This window comes from Agrilus planipennis, unplaced genomic scaffold, assembly GCF_000699045.2.
Source record: "Agrilus planipennis isolate EAB-ADULT unplaced genomic scaffold, Apla_2.0 scaffold187, whole genome shotgun sequence".
NCBI classification, from domain to species: Eukaryota; Metazoa; Arthropoda; class Insecta; order Coleoptera; family Buprestidae; genus Agrilus; species Agrilus planipennis.
In genome coordinates this window covers 171,017-191,570 of record NW_020442446.1, presented here as the reverse complement: position 1 = coordinate 191,570, position 20,554 = coordinate 171,017, and the positions used below count along the sequence as shown (strand labels likewise).

At 35.2% G+C, this 20,554-nt stretch overlaps 1 protein-coding gene across 1 annotated transcript; it reads left to right on the top strand.

Annotated features, from left to right (window-relative positions):
• The first annotated feature begins 4,400 nt into the window (after positions 1–4,400).
• On the top strand, positions 4,401–5,230 carry LOC108736835 (jerky protein homolog-like). The gene has a single exon (XM_018469423.1). The coding sequence runs from the start codon at positions 4,532–4,534 to the stop codon at positions 5,207–5,209; it is 678 nt and encodes a 225-aa protein (XP_018324925.1). The 5' UTR covers positions 4,401–4,531; the 3' UTR covers positions 5,210–5,230.
• Positions 5,231–20,554: the final 15,324 nt, after the last annotated feature.

The following is a 20,554-nucleotide window of genomic DNA, read 5'->3' as shown; positions in this document are numbered from 1 at the left end:
AGATCTAGATAACTGCCTCCAAGTCGACATAGACAAAGAGACATCTCCGATAAAAACCCAAATTGCCAAAGAAAATTAAAATCCTTACTGATATACACTTAAAACCACCCACTAAATCATCTGTCCCATCAACATCCACAACCACTGGTAACATTGATAACGTCGACAACACTAATCAGAATGATGATATGGACCTATACCGTAAACAAAAAAAAAGTAACCGTTCTGTTGGTTATTAGAAGTTATACGTAAGAAGGGGATGGGGAAACTATTTAAGCTGATTATTCTTTGTTCTTTGCTGTATTTTCAAAATTTTTGTCTGCCGTTGATTGCAATAATGGATAATTTTAATACTTTTGCTTCACTTCGAACATGCAGCAACTCCCAATTGACAGATGCTGAATTTACGCGACTAATTGACCAAAAAGATGCGTTACTTGAATTTTTAGTAAAACACGGAGTTGTGTCGTGCCATACACTGTGCCCTAAGTGCAATAAAAGATTGAAGTTAAAACAAGTTAGGAACCAGTGGCGATACGACTGTCGACGCCTGTCGTACAAAGGGAACCGCCGCCGACAATGCTCTTTTCGCGATACCGCGTTACAAGGAACATTTTTTAATCATTCGCGAATACCCATTGTTCAGGCGTGCACGTTGGTAACCATTTATCTTTCCCGAAATGCCCCTCGAGTCGATTATGCCCATCGAGAGACTGGCCTTTCAACGAGAACTGTGGTGGATTGGTTCTCGTTTATAAGGGAGGTTCTTATCGACTGGGTGCATCGTCGATCGGAAAATTTGGTGGACCAGGGAAGATAGTGGAGATTAACGAGGCGAAGTTGGGGAAGTGGAAATATAACCGGGGTCGTCTTCTCCGCGGACAATGAGTACTCGGCGGAATTGAACGGGGTGAACGCGGTTCAAATCCGGGAAAAATGTTTCTCGTCCCAGTGCCGGACCGAAGTGCGGAAATGTTAGTTAACGTAATAGTGAGTAATGTGTTGCCTGGTTCAACAATTATAACCGACGTTTTCGTAGTTATAATTTGTTGAGTCAACATGACTACCGCCATCTGACCGTGAACCACGAACTGAATTGCATTAAAGCACGAACTGGTGCACACACCCAAAACGTTGAACGTTCGTGGGTGGAAGTGCGTAGGCATGTGCCCAGGGGCGGACTGGTTAAGAAACATTCATCAACGATCATCGCTTGCGACGGCATTGTTTTTGGCAGGCGGTTGCCCAGCTGTACCCTCCTGCGGAACACCCTTTAAGTTGCATGTTACATTTTACTACTTCCATAACACAATTTTTGTTCCTATCCAACCATACATTCTTCTTCACAAAAAAATTAAAACGTGAGGTGAAATTAGAGCGGCTTTATTAATTGAGATTGGAACAGTATTAATCAAAATAGAGATATTTATTTTGTAATTTTTACAATTTTACTATTTGCACTAGCACTAATTCTCTTTATACATAAACCCTCGTTGGTTGGAAGAAAAGCATGCAGTTGTTTAGATCCTGGAACGATGATAGCGGAAGCGAAACAGACTCTCGCTCTTGTTGAATACTTTTCTTCGAGCAGTGGTAAATAGAAGTCTCAGTCAATGATGACTTGGCCCATTCATATAATCTTATAGGTGTAGTGATAGCGTTATTCGTAGACTGTAAACTTGCACGGGTTGCCAAACGTTTTAGGTTTCATCCAAAACCATCACATGGCCCTTTTCCATGAGCGATGGCATGGAAGTGTAACTGTGCGTCTTTCTTAAAATTTTGTTTGTAGTAAATTAGGTTCATAAAATTGAACCTATTCGTAAAATGTTGGGAAGCCCTATCTGTGATGTATTTCATGACAGAAACCGCAATTATGTGCTCATCAAGAAGCTGGTGCAGTATTTTTTGGAAAGCGTAGAATGTGACAGTATCATGCTTTAAATCGTCCGAAATCATGATGATGCTTCCATGTGTAATGTCATTTCCATCTTTATAATAATAAACAGATGGCAAAAGCGTAGCTTAATCATTACTCCAATGAAATAATTGGGCAACATCTTGTACGACAAAACTGTAATTTTCGGCAAAATTACATTGAACGAGAATTTCGCCTTCACAGATGGTTTTCTTTAGAGTTCTAAAACAAAGCGCTTGTTGTTCAGTGATATAAGCATGCGACTTCGAAATGTCCAAAGCGTTACACAAACAATCAACAAAATCATCAGTAGAAAGCACTTGGGTGACTGTCATGAAGCGATCTGTACCTTCCAATTTTTCAAAGTGAATATTTGTCACTTCATTTTCATCAAATACCATTTTTAAATGATCACGTATTCCGCTAAAACAGGAAGAGCAACTCTCATTTGCAAATTTTGCTGTCTTTGTATACATTTCGGCGTTGGATTGGCACACATCATCATATGTAGACACACTTTATAAGATGAAAGATGCATGGTAGCTCCAGATGTTAGCCAGATTTCACACCTAAGTAGCAAAAGCATGTAACGTAGCACGTGGCGTGGCAAATAGCAGCGAAAATATTTAAAACGCACCTATTCAAATGGTGATGTACACACTGACGTGAAGTAACAGTGGCGTGGCACGTAGCATACCTGCTGCCACTCGCGAAGATAGGTTTGGCGATATATTTGCCACCTGTAATTTCCGTGCAGCCTGGCCCTGATGGTTCGCAGTAGTTTGGAGGTAATGCATCTGAGTTGTAGTACATATTCCCAAAAACATCAGGGTAATAAAATGAAAGATACGCCAGATTTTAATGTGCATCTTCTATGCATCTATGCGATTGCTATTAGGCTGTTAGAAAGTATTTTTCACAAAAACAACTTAAGGCAGCTTTAGAAGAAATGCTTGACGAGGAAGGAATAGAAAGAAATGATAAGACAAATTTCTGATTTACAGAAAACAAATATTCAGTTTTTGAACTTTCTAGATGTGATTAATGCTGTTTATGTGCCGCCTGATGTAGATGAGCTTTCCGATGAGGAACAATTCGATGATGATGTGGTTTTGGCGCAAGGGGTGCATGAATCTCAAGACATATCTGGAACATTCCGACATTGACCAGTATATAGAAGAATTTGATTCTTCAGATGAGAAAACCTTAGCGTTTAAAAAGCAAAGATTGTGTTGCAGTTCTGCGTCAGATACATCTGAATGGGTAAAGGGCAATATTCAATACACCCATTCTCATATATGTAAGGAACTTGAAAAAAAAAAACAAATTTTTATTCAAAAATTAGGCGAAAAATCCCATTGGAATTTTTTTTTATTTTTCGATGATGAAATTCGGGAACTTATTGTTGAATTTTCTTTAAAATATGCTCAACAGAATAACCGTCAGCATTTTCAATTCACGCAAAACGACCTTCTGAAATTCGTAGGAATAATGCTTTTATCAGGTTATCATAGTCTTCCACAGACTACTATGTACTGGTCTAATGATGAAGACAAGGCAGTAGATATCGTAAAAATGTGTATGAGCCGCAACCGTTTTCATGAAGTAAAGCGCAATTTTCATTTATCTGATAATACAAAATTGGATAACAATCATAAGTTCTTTAAAGTCCGACCGTTTTTAGATCTTATGAATAAGAAAACCCTGCAGTGGGGTGTTTTTTCTACCAATTTATCGATCGACGAACAAATGGTACCATATTTTGGAAGACATTCATGTAAAATGTATATGAAGGGCAAACCTGTAAGGTTTGGTTTCAAAGTATGGTGCCTTTGTTCCTCAGATGGCTACCTTTTTTATTCTTTTCCCTACGGTGGAGCTTCTGATAATAAGCGGTCAAGCTTTGGGCTTGGAGGGGATGTCGTTGTAAAATTATTAAGCGTTGTAGATCAACCGTTTTACCAACAGCTTCTTTTTGATAATTTTTTTTTCCCGGTACACATTATTCATTTATCTCAAAAAGAAAGGTTTTTTCGCTTCCGGAACTATAAGGGAAAATCGAACTTTACATTGCCCATTAACTATTTCTAAAACTATCACTAAAAAAGGACGAGGCACCTATGACTCGGCATATGACAAAAAATCCAAAATTTCTATGGTAAGATGGAATGACAATGCAGTTGTAACAATATGTAGCAATACTTTTAACGTTGAACCTATATCAAAGGTAAAAAGATTTGATCACAAACAAACGAAATACAGTAGACGCCGATTATCCGAACGCCGATTAACCGAATCGCCAATTATCCGAATCGGTCCTAAGCGTAATATAAAAAATTAAAACCAAGCACTGTAAGTAAGTACATAATGTAATTTTTCTTGTTTTGTTGTCACAAGTTGAAACTCGCTGGAGTCTAAATATATTTCAACTGTTATGGTTGAAAGCTAGAGGCAAGACACTACATGTTTTGCGTCGCGCGGCTTCCGTGAAACGGAACGTCTGTTTTTTTTTTCAACTCAATAACATTGAATTACTATTGGTGAGCTCCTCTTTCTTTCATTGTGAAGATCGCTGTTTTGAACGGTTACATATATGATAAGTGAATAACCAAAATGAGTGCAAAGCGGAAACGTGTCGTCCTATCACTAAAGGTCAAAGTTGAAATAATTAATCAGTTAAAAAAAGGTGATGATATTAAAAATAACAGTGAAAAAATTTTAAGTTTTGTGACTGCGTTTTTACGTGGTTTCTGCTGCAACGAAAAGGCGCGAATGTTCAGTGAAAAAATGGGTGTAGCTGGTTTTAAGGCAAGCACTGGATGGATCCGCAATTTCAAGAATAGGCACGGTATTCGGGAACTGGATATTGCTGGTGAAAAACTTTCTGCTGATGGTGAAGCTGCTAATAAATTTGTGGACACCTTTAAAAAAGGAACTGAAAACTACGACCCTGATCTTGTTTACAATGCTGATGAGACTGGTTTGAATTGGAAAGTTTTGTCGAGAAAAACCCTAGCATCTACAAGAGAACAGAGTGCTCCCGGCCACAAAGTCAGTAAAGATCGCGTCACCATAATGGTCTGCGCTAACTCTACTGGTACCCATCGCCTTCCTCTATTATTGATTGGCAAAGCAAAGAAGCCGAGGGCTTTTAAGAACGCAGCTAAGTTACCAGTCACCTACACTAATCAGAAGAATGCATGGATGGACAGCAGTATTTTTTTGGAGTGGTATGATAAAACCTTTATTCCTGAAATAAAGAAGTTTAAAACGGAAACAGGAAAAAAGTGAAAAGTTTTGCTAATTATTGACAATGCACCAATGCATCTATCACTTGAGCTTGTCGTGAGAGAAGACTGGAAATTTAAGTGTCTCTTTTTACCACCTAACGTCACAAGTCTGCTGCAGCCCATGGACCAGGGTGTGATTGAGTGCACGAAACGACTTTACAGACGATAGTTGCTTCGTAAATTGCTTCTAGCTGAAGAGAACGACGAAGAACGAGTTTTGGATTCGTACAAAAAATCAACTTGAAAAGACTGTTGCTACATGATTGCAGATTGCTGGGACATGGTTAAAACTGTTTCTCTGAAACGAGCTTGGAATAAAATAAACGGCACATCAACGAAAGAGCAACTCGAGTTAGAAAAGCAAGCGAAGGAACGAGAATCAGCCGCTGAAGTTATTGAAGACGAACAGGAATTACCGTCAGTAGAAGAATTTGTAAACATGGCTAATGAAATCGCGGGATGTTCGGAGTGTGATGTCGCTGATATGGAAGAATGGTTGCACTGTGATAAGAACGATCAAGGGTTCCAGATACAGACAGACGATGAAATCGCAGCGAGTACTATGGACGAACAGGATAATGAAGAGGACGACAATGAGACCGAAAGGGAAGAGGCACAAGACCAAAGCGTACCATTTCACAGCGAAGCGTTTATGTGCTTAGATAACGCCCTGAAGTGGATGGAGCGGCAACCCGAATGCGACGGTGTACAACTTCTTGCCGTCCGGCGCCTGCGTGACCTTGCCGCACGGAAACGCACTTCAACTTCGAGGCAAATTACTCTGATCGAGATGTTCAAGTGAGCGCACGGGGTTTCGTATATCATCTGGCGCGGCACTGATGATCTCCCTCTCTCTATCTCTAGTGCACTACTTACATATTGTGAATTGATGCCCGTTTGCACCCACGTTTTACTACGGCAGACTTAACAAAGTAGGGGAAGTCCGGGAGAGTTGAACCACTTTTAATATAAAATATCATAATTACTTGTTTATTGGGATTAGAGAATCGATTATACACTTATGCGATGCCTTACTTTAGTAGGTACATTTGTGCTTAATTGTATTGCTAATAAATGCGCAGGTAAAATTTTATTGGCATTTTACTAAAAAATGAGAGATGAGTCAAGTCTCCCCACCAGCATGGACACTTGAACCGGGGTATGGGGAGAATTGACCGTATTATTTTTGTGGAAAAAAAACATTTTCGGGTTCAATCATAGTTTGATTATCTTATCTTACACAATAATTAACTTGTTTTTAATACTGCCATCAAAGAAAATGTAATTAACATAACAAATTTTTGGTAAAATTGTTCCAAAATAAACAAAATCGCAATAGTAACTTTTCAAATAAACAATTAAACATAATTAAACTTTAGCAGTGTTTTTAATATTAACTTTTTATTATAACATTTGGTATGATTTACCAGTCTTNATCCATTTTTTTCACAATAACAAAAGTTGCTTCACTAAAAATGCTATAATTCACAAACTAATGATCCGACAGCCGTCAAATTTATAGACGCGTCTTTTGAAGGTTATGACTAACTGAAAATCATATGGATTTAGTTCTGGTGCCGCCATCTATGTGTCAGGCCGGGGACTTTTCAATTGACCCTAGTATTGCACAGAAAACTATTTCTCATCACATTCGTGACAAATGAAATCCTCGATATCTTCTGTAAGCCCTACACATAACTCATGAACATATCTACCACATAAAAGACAAAGACGCATAGTCATAACATCTTCCGTTTGACAAACGAAGCAGTATCAATGATCTCCCATGACAGGATTCTCTCCAAAATTATCATCAGAGGAACTATCAGCGTACGGCACAACATCTTCATTATCAGATTCCGCTGTCATATCTCTTCTTATTTTTTTTACTTTTTATTATGGTTTTATTTGGTTTAGTTTTCTTATGGACGGATTGACTTTTGTTATCTTTTTGTTTATCTTTTTTTCCTTTAGTTCTTCCGTGAGTCTTCTTAGTTTTTTTATTAGAAAAGTTTCCGTCACCTTCAGTGTCACTTCTCTCAAAAACTCTCTTTTTAACAGTTCTCAACTTTTCTCTTTCTATCACATCTTTAAATTGGGTTTTCTTGCTCTCATCATTTGACTTCGTGTGACTGTCATTATTAGGGTTGCATATTTTCTTCGTTGGGGTTACAGTAAGACTTTCATTATAGCAAGTTTCTTTATCAGGTGTCATTGTTAATATTTTAGTTTTGCCAGGTTGACGACCTCGCCGATCTGTCTTTCTAGGAGCTGCTTTCGGAAATGGTCTGAAGTTTTCTGGAGTAATTAATATGTTACAATCTTTTGAAGTAGACGGGATCGATGGAGAAGTGCATATTTCCAGGTTATTACTCAGACTATTTTCAGGTTCTTGTGGAAAGTCAATCGGAATCGTAGCGTTCTGTCCAAGCTGAGACGATCCCTCAAATTCAATCTGAGTTTCTAGACGCGCTGTAGTTAATGCTTGATCTTGAGGTAAATCTCTGTCTGTGACAGCAGAACACATAAAATCGTCGTCATTAAAAATTTGTGGGTTAAATGGATGAATACCAGTTTTCTGAAACCCGCTTAAGATGTTACTTTGGGTGAATGCTTGAGACATAATCGTCTTAATAAATCCTGGAATATGGTAAATTGTGATGGTCTTGCCTGGATGGGATAACATCCAGTTGCTCATAGCTGTATTGTATCGAGATTTAAATGAGGAATATATGTAAACATCAAGGGGCTGTAATTTATTGCTACAGTGTGGAGGAAGTGTTAATAGCGTAATTCCATTATCCCTGGCAAAATTAATTGACTCCACACTTACATGACTCTCATGGTTATCTAGTATTAAGAGCACGCGGTTGGTCTTGGAGGCACGAGAATATTTTACGAAATGTCTAAGGAATTTCACGAAACTCTTAGTAGTCATCCAACCGCTTGAATAAGCATCTCCATCTGACCCTTCTGGTCCTTCAGACACGAAATGGTCTTGATACCTAACCCTTGGAAAAATGAAGAAAGGAGGTATAACGTTTCCAATTGCATTAACAGCAAAACAAAGGGTTACAGTAGTTCCTCTTTCCGCAGATGTAACTTGTCCGATTTGTTTAGACATTTTAATGGCTATCACTTTTGGACAGTTTTGTACGGTTGTGCATCCGGTCTCGTCACAATTATAAATATTGTGAGCCTCAAACTTATATCTCTCAAGAACTGTCCTAAAATTTGTGAAAAATCTTTCACATTTTTTTTATTAAAGCTGGTGGACCGAGACAAACTGGTGGCTTCGGGGGTTCTTAAACTTATTTCTGTATTTCGGGAAAGGAAACCTCGAAACCAATCTTTCCCAGCGGAGTTATTCCTCGTCCAGCTATCAGGAAATTTCTTTGAATTTACTGTCGCATATTCAAATGCCAACTGCATTGCTTGTTTTCCTGTCAAACCATAATGCATTTTACTGCATGTCAACAAATAATTGACAAGAAGCTTTCCCTCGGCTGTTGTAAATACCTGTGATGCATTGTATTGATTGCCTTTTACTTCAAATTTATGAATTTTATCTTCATTTAATTTATACCGTCTCAATTCTATCTGTTAAGTCCTAAGTTTTCTCTTTTTTTGTACATGAAATATTTTTAATTTAAGTTCATATTTGCAATTTTAAATAGTGTCCAAGTTAGTGACAACAATACCAATTTACATTTTACCTGGGTATTCACAGAACCCTTATAAACTGGAAAGAAATATTGTATGGCGATTGTGCTCACATTTAATGATAGGGCTTTCCATATTCTGTGTTATATTCAGTTTCTAGCTATTCACCCCCGCTAAAATAATATTCACCAATTTACCTGTTTGTAGATAAAGTTGCATAGTACATTAAGAATCAGACATTATTCACATTTCATCTCTAAAACAAGTAAGTTTTGTTCCAGTAACCACCCAAAAATAGTTTTCTTTGTTGGACGAATTTGATAGTTATAATTTAGACGTTGAAGTTTAGTTTTTAGTGATTAGAATAGAAGTTCAATTAAATGTTTTAAATAAAACAGCGAATTTTTATTCTTCATCGAAATCACGATCCAATTTAACTAGTTGCATAAAATTAATTTGGCGTGCAACGTACAACGTTTGTACACTATCTTCTATCAATGCCATATTTATTTGAAGTTTGTCTAATAGAAGCCCCTCCCTTAATTTCATCTATGGCATTTTGCAACTCCACTTTTGTGTGTTTTTTTCGTTTGCGTGCATTTTCATGAGACTTGTATTGAAAAGGCATCGTACAAGTTGGCACTGCAAATACAATAAATTATATTAGGGAAGACATGAACCACTGAGCAAGTCTCCCGCAACCACCCTGGTGCAACTCTCCCGCTCATACTAATTCCCCATTTAGGTTATGACAAAGAAAAACCTCCGATCGTAGAAAAAAACACTTAGCACACGTCAAACTACATTTGTCTGGGAATATAATAATAGCAACACACAATACGTACCTCAATAAATACGAAAGAAATCACAAAACTACTTAAAACAAAAAAATATACTCCGCAGCAACAAAAACACGTTTTACATTGTCATTGACGAACAACACCGCTATGGTGCAAAATCGCTGCATGCTTATTATTGGCCTCTTGCGTGCGATCAATGAACGTTTTAACGTTTCGTTCGTGCTAAATTTAAATACAATTTTGAAAGGTGGCTCAACTCTCCCACCTTGGCAAGTCTCCCAATTTTCCCCTACTGCTTAAGTATAAGTCTTACTTAACTTCCAATTTTTGTGCCGAATAGTGAAGAAGTTTCCAATTGCTTTGTCCGTTAAGTAACGTTTTAGTGTAATGGAGTGAAGTTGGCCCCCCCAAATTATAAAATTATTGATTTTGCGATGCCAATAGTTTGTTAGTCGTTTGTTGGTATTTGTTAGTCAATTTTTGTTGTTTGCTAGTTGATAGTTTATTAATAAATGACAATTGAAAATTCAGCGTGAAGTTGGCCCCCCCAAATTAGAAAATTTTCGATTTTGCAATGCCAATAGTTTGTTAGTCTTTTGTTGGTATTTGTTAGTCAATTTTTATTGTTTGTTGGTTGCTATTTTTTAATTTATAAGCAAAAAACCAATCGCTCATCGGACATCATATCGTATTGTCGCGCGCGCAACGATGATCGGGCCGTCGCGCATGCGCGATATTCAATTCAGCTTATTCAGCCGTTCATATGGTTCATATCAGTTCATATATCACCAATTGTCACCATTCCCTAACATCACAACTTTGGTCTTTAAAAATCTTTTAACAAGTTTTGGCATAAGATAACTTTTGATCACTTTAATAAAAATCATGATACATAAAGTGTTTTTATTAGTGAACAAAAAAAACATAAATAATATATTTAATAATAATATAATAATAATATATTATTTTACATAATATATTTACCTAATTACTAAAATTTGTCGCGACCTCCCAACATTTCCCATTATTTTTCTCACGCTCTTTTTTTGAATTTTTCACGAACGGTAAAATTTGAGTTCTATGAGACAGAAAGTTGACATGTGAGAGAGAAAATGTTGACATAAGAGAGCGGTTTCCATTTGAGAGGTTGACAACACACTTCGATAAAGTTTTCCTTTAGTGAGTGACAATTTTTTTACAGTCATTTTTTTTCACTACAAATGAAGAAAATCAAATAACAGAAAATTCAGACATAAATGCAATGAAAATGAAACATGAAAATCCAAAATTGAAAGGAAAATATTTCAAACCTTGTCCAAACATCATATACCAAAATGCTGCTCTGAAGAACAAAATGAAAAGTGTTAATTCACTTCAAAATGGAAGCCTCGAAAATTATGTGAGTTTGAACCAAGAGAAAATTTCAGTAACAAATACTTGCCCCTTTGACTCTATATGTCAAATTTTGTTGTGTGCTTCATTTGATAATGATTTTTATCAACAATTCGTGAAACAATCAAATCACAAGCTGCATCGATTCATTACGACATTAATGAATACAAAAATGGGACTCAAAATCAGAAAAGAAAGAGCTGCGTTACTTAACTTATGTTATGATGCCAAAATTGATTTATTGAAAGGAAATAAAACAATCTCTAAAACAATAAATGCTTGGGATTCTGTTGCCGCAGCATGGAAAAAAATCTCCAAAGATTTCTTAGATGGCGAAGATGATATTCCCAGTGCTTTTTTAAACAGCCAATGCACGAACATAGATTGTGAAAAAATGCTCATCCAAAGTCAATACAGCATACCTGTTCACAACCGCATCATTTCTGAAAAAGGTTTTCAGTTTCTTGAAGAAAGGTATCAATGCAAACGACAAAGAATGGCTCCGAAAATGCAGTCGTAAAGGGCGCCAAGGTCTCATATCATCGTCCCTCGAATTTCAAAAGCACTTATTCATAGAACTTGACATACGAACAAGTCTTCAAAGCTCCTCAGGTTTAGCAGGGAAATTGGAAGATTTCCCTTCTGCAATAACGCTCCAAAATAAACAGTATCGGTAAGAAACGTGTACTTTATCTTTTACATATTTAGTGGGTTTGGGGGAGAGTAGGGGGAATTTAAATGTATATAACATAATTTATGGGCTATCTTTATTAAAATAAATAAGCAAAACACTTTTGAAACATTAACATTAATATCGCTGTTTCTTTAACAATTTTTACAGTTTGGCAGGAGTGATTGGATACAGCTCACAACATTTCACAGCATATTTCTTACGAAATGATGATTCGTGGGAAAAGTACAATGACATGGAAAAGAAAGCAGCCAATGTTAAAGGGAAACTGGAAATAATCCCTCATGCTGTCATTTACACTTGTATGTTGTCACTTGTAATGGTTATTGATTTTTTCATTGGTACCTCTTTTAATTAACGAACTTTTGTATAAATTGCTATAAACAAAATGTATAGAATAAAACATGTCCTCATGCATTAGCAACACACCCCTGAAAGCAATTGATTTTTAATTAAAAAAAGGAAAACTTTTCTAATAATTGCATCAAAAAAATTTTTTCGCTTACCATATTTATACTCAGAAACAATGCACCTGAGGTCAAAGAAATCCATAATCATGGTGGTTGATCTCTCCGGCAAAATTGAATTACCAAAACATGTCCAGTTCCCATTTTCTTGACGCCATTCAGCATTAGCATTTTCATCAAATGCTCAACATCACGAGGTGGGTGAACTTGGTGCGTTTGTAGTAGACATTTTAGAAAACGAAAGTTTATTTATGCGGTTTTCAGTCCACAACGAATTCACCACACTGTTTCCGTCATTCCATCAATCTACATTGCACACAATTGCACAACAAAAATCAATATTATTAATCTCACTGAAAGATGTAATTTTCTATTTTGATATTTTTATTCAAATTGTCACTCACTAAAGGAAAACTTTATCGAAGTGTGTTGTCAACCTATCAAATGGAAACCGCTCTCTTATGTCAACATTTTCTCTCTCACATGTCAACTTTCTGTCTCATAGAACTCAAATTTTACCGTTCGTGAAAAATTCAAAAAAAGAGCGTGAGAAAAATAATGGGAAATGTTGGGAGGTCGCGACAAATTTTAGCAATTAGGTAAATATATTATGTAAAATAATATATTATTATTATATTATTTTACATAAAAGACGTTTTAGACCATCCGTTTTTTTCTCATTCAACGCATAGAGGCTGTAGCTACCTCGAGTTTTTTGGTGGAAGCCATTTCAGAAACCGTGAGAGATAGACTTCTGAANAGAAGACAAGTATAAAGACTTTATTGAAGGTGGAGGGCCCGAGAAAAAATTAAACACCTCGAACATGGATTTAATTTTATCAATCGTGAATGACAAAACCATTCATGGGCTCACAAATGAATTTGATAGCGATTCGGGCAACTTACCAACTATTAAAAATACATCAGTATATATTAATAATAAAAAGTATGTAAATATACAGTATACTTAATCTGTCCCTTTATTATGCAGACAATGTCAAAAACACCATTGCTGGAGCACTTTATGGCCGATAACTCTGTAGAAGTTATTGCTGAGACTGATGAGGTAATGGAAAATTGAAACTTATAAGTATACTTACTGATTTTTCTCTCATCAATTATAAATATCATTACAATTGATAGAATAGTCGAAGGTTGTGGTAGTTCATTGCTTTTACGAAAAATTTGCATTTTTCTATAATATTTTAGAACTGTTTTGTACATGTCGTGTATTTTAGGACTCCGAAAATGATTATACGCCAGTCAACATACAAAGGTGCAACTGGCAGTGGAATGGTGGAACCTGTACAAGAAGTACTTTTTTATTAGAAATTACAAATACGCCTCATTATTACATTTCATTTGTTTTAGATCAATAGTACTGCTTGCCAGTAAGCAGAAGCCTCCACAATGCAATAGTAAATGTGATAGTAACTGTTGTATGTGAAATATTTATATCGATACCTGTAGGGTAGTGGTCCTAGCAGAAGACGTCCGGCCACTGTTGTGAGGGCCCTCACATCATCGGCCGTTGCTGATAAGTACACAAAACTATTACAGCAACGGCTGGAAGTTTGTGAACTCGGAAAGCAGCACCTGCTACGTCATAAACAAGAGCTGCATGAATTAGAAAAACAATCTTTGTTATTAGATATAGAAATTAAAAAAGCCAAACTAAATTTATTAAATAAAAGTTGCAATATTTTGTAAAACAGCAGTGGCACTGTTAATGTTGTTTGCAATTGAATCCTTATCCCATAGGCAAGGACAGGGAAGCGCCGCTTCCAATTGCCAAACAATCGTTCGATTGTATTTCTTGTTCTAATATGTGCTTCATTATATAGAACAGAAGCTCTTCCCCGCGGATTTAACATGGGTGTTAAAAAATAGCCCCTAAGTGGGTATCCACTGTCTCCTACAAAATATTTAGTGGGTTTGGGGGAGAGTAGGGGGAATTTAAATGTATATAACATAATTTATGGGCTATCTTTATTAAAATAAATAAGCAAAACACTTTTGAAACATTAACATTAATATCGCTGTTTCTTTAACAATTTTTACAGTTTGGCAGGAGTGATTGGATACAGCTCACAACATTTCACAGCATATTTCTTACGAAATGATGATTCGTGGGAAAAGTACAATGACATGGAAAAGAAAGCAGCCAATGTTAAAGGGAAACTGGAAATAATCCCTCATGCTGTCATTTACACTTGTATGTTGTCACTTGTAATGGTTATTGATTTTTTCATTGGTACCTCTTTTAATTAACGAACTTTTGTATAAATTGCTATAAACAAAATGTATAGAATAAAACATGTCCTCATGCATTAGCAACACACCCCTGAAAGCAATTGATTTTTAATTAAAAAAAGGAAAACTTTTCTAATAATTGCATCAAAAAAATGTTTTCGCTTACCATATTTATACTCAGAAACAATGCACCTGAGGTCAAAGAAATCCATAATCATGGTGGTTGATCTCTCCGGCAAAATTGAATTACCAAAACATGTCCAGTTCCCATTTTCTTGACGCCATTCAGCATTAGCATTGTCATCAAATGCTCAACATCACGAGGTGGGTGAACTTGGTGCGTTTGTAGTAGACATTTTAGAAAACGAAATTTTATTTATGCGGTTTTCAGTCCACAACGAATTCACCACACTGTTTCCGTCATTCCATCAATCTACATTGCACACAATTGCACAACAAAAATCAATATTATTAATCTCACTGAAAGATGTAATTTTCTATTTTGATATTTTTATTCAAATTGTCATTCACTAAAGGAAAACTTTATCGAAGTGTGTTGTCAACCTCTCAAATGGAAACCGCTCTCTTATGTCAACATTTTCTCTCTCACGTGTCAACTTTCTGTCTCAAAGAACTCAAATTTTACCGTTCGTGAAAAATTCAAAAAAAGAGCGTGAGAAAAATAATGGGAAATGTTGGGAGGTTGCGACAAATTTTAGCAATTAGGTAAATATATTATGTAAAATAATATATTATTATTATATTATTTTACATAAAAGACGTTTTAGACCATCCGTTTTTTTCTCATTCAACGCATAGAGGCTGTAGCTACCTCGAGTTTTTTGGTGGAAGCCATTTCAGAAACCGTGAGAGATAGACTTCTGANTACCTTCATTAGATGATGATGATGACATAATTAAAAAACTAATTATAGTACTTGTTCAATAGCACAATAAGAAAAGAGTGCAGAAACACACATACGCACACAGTACCTACTACGTACAACTATTGTAATAACAAAAAAAAACATCGCTTGTCCTATTTATACTTAAAATTTCAACATACACTCCTTTGTTTTTACTTATTTTTTTCTAGAACATTCCTGATTACTAATTGATATTAGTATTTTTTATATATATTTATTTTTTTTACTTTCTTCTAGAACATTCTGGTTCCTAATTCACTATCATTAGTATTTTCAACCTTGTTATGTATTACATATTTCTTGAAGCCGACCTCTAAACAATGTGCTATATAATATACATTTTATATGCTATATAGATAAGCACATAACAGTGCGTGTGTGTTATTACTTTTAAGAATTTGCGTATAATTCTATTGTCCCACGGTACTTAATGAATAATGTATACAAATTACAAATAATGAGAGTCACAATTTTAGCAGAAAGAATTGCTATTATGACCAATAGATAATAATTTATATTCCACGAGAAATCAACTGGTTCGGGTAAACATTTCTGGAGTACAATTTCTGATGCAAGATGAATCCACTGAGTGTCTGCATATATTCCATTTTTTAGAAAGTAGCGTATCTGAACGTTATTTCCTAAAACTTGTTTGTCTTTAAACCCATAAAAGTTGTACAAATCATACGATAGAGAAATTCTACTCCAATTATTTGGCCAGGGGCAAGGCATTAATTGAGCACTACTGTTTTGAAAACAAGTGAACGCATATAGTGCATCGCATGGTCTCTTCAAATAAATAGTCATTATAAATTGTAGCAATAGCTGTATTAAAACTTTTATATTTTTATTAGGTTATATTTATTTTAAACTTTTCTATTTCTATAATTTAATTTCATTCTAATTCTTTTTCGTAGAATGTAAGTAATATTGTATTTATATCAAAACCTTCTATCGGTATTATTACCAAAATTGTCAGTATCACTGTCATTCAAGTAAGTGGATTTTGCCAAAAGGTAGTTGTACATTTACCTGAAATAGAGTAATGACCCTGTTGCTATGGAGATTTGCATCCTCTGTACTATAATTTGCACTATTTTCGCCCGCTTAAATATGCAAATTTCATCCAAAACAGGACCGAGCGGCATAACCTAGAGGTTATATTATTGCTTAGCATTCGGGAGGACGCCGGTTCGATTCCGGGTCCNGTTCACTTTAATTACTAATGATCAGCTAATGACGTTCTTATCACTACTCCAGCTAAATTGTGTACATTTTCAAATTTCTAATATTTCATCACATGCTAAATACTACTATTGGAATGTAAATAATCCGTACATTACAATACAATAACATAAACGATAACACACACTAACTTCCATTTAATAATAATTACCATATTGCTTATTTTATTATTTAATAGTAAATATGATAATAATCTCTTTACTATAACCATGTTATTTTTTTGTTCTCGCAACGAAAAATACCGAACTACTGCCGAAATTCTTACGACAGACTTAAGCAATGCTTAAGTCAGGAACATCCTTTGTTTACAGTTAAGCATCTGTTTCGATTCTTAAGCTCGACTTAACTTTCGGTGCAAACCATTTTCGTCTTTTAAGAACTACGTAAAGCTAAGTAGTACCTACTTATTTACGTCGGTGCAAACGGGCATCAGTTTGTTAAACTTAATAAAGTTTATTCTATGTGTGACAGTCCGTTTTTCTTTATTACCAGTCTATGTCCGATTATCCGAATTTTCGATTATCCCAATCGACGCCGGTCCCAATTAATTCGGATAATCGGCGTTCTACTGTATATACACATTGAACAACCAAATGTTATTGCACAATACAATGAATTTATGGGTGGCGTCGATCTGCACGACTATGGTATTGCTAACTACAGATGTAAAATATTTGGTAAAAAATGGTGGTGGCCAATTTTTTGTAACGTTTTAGATAGTACAATAGTCAATAGCTGGAAGATATACAATATTTCACATAGAAAAAAAACACTCAACTAGAATTTGAATCGTATGTAGCGCTTAGTCTACTAAAAATCGATACATCTGTAATAAAAAGAAGTAATCCAATTCCACCAAATGAAATGCGTTATGACAAAGTTGGTCACACCATTGTTCACCACGAAACGAAAACTAGGCGTAGATGCAAACATTGCCATAATCACACAATTCACATTTCTAAAAATGTAATGTTCATTTACATGTTCAATGTTTTGAAACATTCCACAACGAAAAGTAATGTGTGTTTATAGTGGCAGATTCTCATTATAAATGTGCTGATTTTTTGTAAATATATTCCCAATGGTGCATTATTGCACCAGTACATTTTCTGTTGTAAAGTTATTTTTTTTTTTCTTCTTAAATGAATTTTTAAATACCCTTTAGGTCCCAGTAGGTTCCCCTTTATAATATTTTATGAAATAAACTTATATTTTTTAAATGTGGAATTAAGTCTTTTTATTAATTTTACCAATGGTGCATTTTTGCACCAGCTGTTTTTTGAAAAATACATGATTTTTTATCAAAATAGATTTCAAATTTGTTATAAAACACATAAGCCAATTAAATTTTGCCTGTTTATACCCTTGGGAAGAAATGGGTTAAAATACCGATCACTATAAGGAGCCATATTAAAACAGTTAGAAAATAGTAACATATTATGTATTACATACTTCTTGAAGTCGGTCTCTAAACCGTTTGTAGACAACGTGCCATATAATATACATTTTATATATTACATACATAAGCACATGCGTGTTATTACTTTTAAGAATTTGTGTATAATTATTTTGCCTCACGGTACTTGATGAATAATGTATACAAATTACAAATAACGAGAGTGACAATTTTAGCAGAAAGAATTGCTATTATGACCAATAGATAATAATTTATATTCCACGAGAAATCAACTGGTTCCGGTAAACATTTCTGGAGTGCAATTTCTGATGCAAGATGAATCCACTGAGTGTCTACATATCTTCCATTTTTTAGAAAGTAGCGTATCTGAACGTTATTTCCTAAAACTTGTATTGTACAAATCATACGATAGGGAAATTCTACTCCAATTATTTGGCCATGAGCAAGGCATTAATTGAGTACTACTGTTTTGAAAACAAATGAATGCATATAATGCATCGCATGGTCTCTTCAAATAAATAGTCATTATAAATTGTAGCAATAGCTGTATTAAAACTTTTATATTTTTATTAGGTTATATTTATTTTAAACTTTTCTATTTCTATAATTTAATTTCATTCTAATTCTTTTTCGTAGAATGTAAGTAATATTGTATTTATATCAAAACCTTCTATCGGTATTATTACCAAAATTGTCAGTATCACTGTCATTCAAGTAAGTGGATTTTGCCAAAAGGTAGTTGTACATTTACCTGAAATAGAGTAATGACCCTGTTGCTATGGAGATTTGCATCCTCTGTACTATAATTTGCACTATTTTCGCCCGCTTAAATATGCAAATTTCATCCAAAACAGGACCGAGCGGCATAACCTAGAGGTCTAGACCATTGCTTAGCATTCGGGAGGACGCCGGTTCGATTCCGGGTCCGTCTGCCTTGGTCCAAGTTTTTCTGTGGTTTCCTTGGATCACTTAGGCAAATGCTGAGGCACTAATATTCCAAAGATAATCTTTCACTCTCTTCTGTCTTCATTTCGTCCGTCTCATCTTTCTCACCCGAACCACCACCCACACATTCAAATTCCAGCGGTTGAATTATTACCACTTTATTTAAGCAACTTCATCATTTTTGCATTTCATTTTAATAATCTTGTACAGTTTTGTATTTATTTAGTGTTAAGATTGTTTTTTAAGATTATTTTTGCTTCTGTTGAGCTTAAGTCAAAACAAGCTGTAATAGTTATTAATGCAACTATGTTTTCGTTTTAATGTACAAAATATGACTGATCTGTTAGTTGTTAATTTGTTTGCTTTATTAGATAAAGCATATTCCTTTTCTTTCTCTCTCTTGCTCACAATAGCTATTTCGTTGAAAGAAAGGAACGAAACTGTGGCGATATTGTCTTTCGCATTTTGGTTAAATTTTGTACATATTTTTTGTGGTCGTGTAATGTTAAATTTGGTATTTATGTATATTTTAGGCCCGAAGACCGAAAACATTCAGTGGCCGGAAAAAACGGCCACATCACGTTCTAGCTGCCTTCGAACGCACAGAACGCGTTTTGTCAATTGATGAACGCTCACAACGCGTTCTTAATGTTCGACTTGTATTATTTGCCGCTTTCTACCTGCGTACAATGAGATTTATATTGTACTTATAAAACAAATGGATTTCAATCCATTTTTCAGTTTTTAGGAAACAATTCAATTATTGACAACTATAATTAGATATCAAAGATGGGTTCGGTTTTTTTCGCCGAATCATTTCAACAATATTAAGTTTCTTATAATTGTTTTTCAGTTCTAGGAAGAAAGTTACACTGAACACTTACATTGTCGAGCATCTGATATATGAATGAATGAAAAAACGAAAAGTTATTCATTAAACAAATGAATTTCGATTTATTTTCTACACATTTAACTTATTGTGGAGTACAACGCAAACTTAAATTCATGCCTTTTTTACATTATTAGAAACGATTTAATTTTTGACAACCACAATTAAATACAAACGAGGGGTTTTTTCGAACTTTCAGGTACTTTACATAGGTACATTACTTATTTACGACTTTAGTAAGTTGTTTAGTCAATAACAGACTGATCTTCTCGCTACACTGACGAGAACTGTAGGTACTAATTTTTCATGAAGTCAAGTTAGTTATTATATACTCAAAATCAGTACCTCCCCTGGGGAGTATTAGATGTAATTATAATGGAACCTTCTCGAAAAGTTAATTTCTAAGCCTACTTTATGATCACATAATTCATTGTCATATAGAAAAAAAAAAAAAACTTGGGTGTTTCATTCCCACCAGCCAGTATTGCTGGTGGGCGGTCAGTCCCTCCGGACTACGCCGGAAGGTAGGGCGGAAGGCCCTCTTCAGCCTGCTTTCAGGAATCGTGGGAAAGGGTGGGTGGTGGTTCGGGTGAGAAAGATGAGACGGACGAAATGAAGACAGAAGAGAATGAAAGATTATCTGTGGAATATTACTGCCT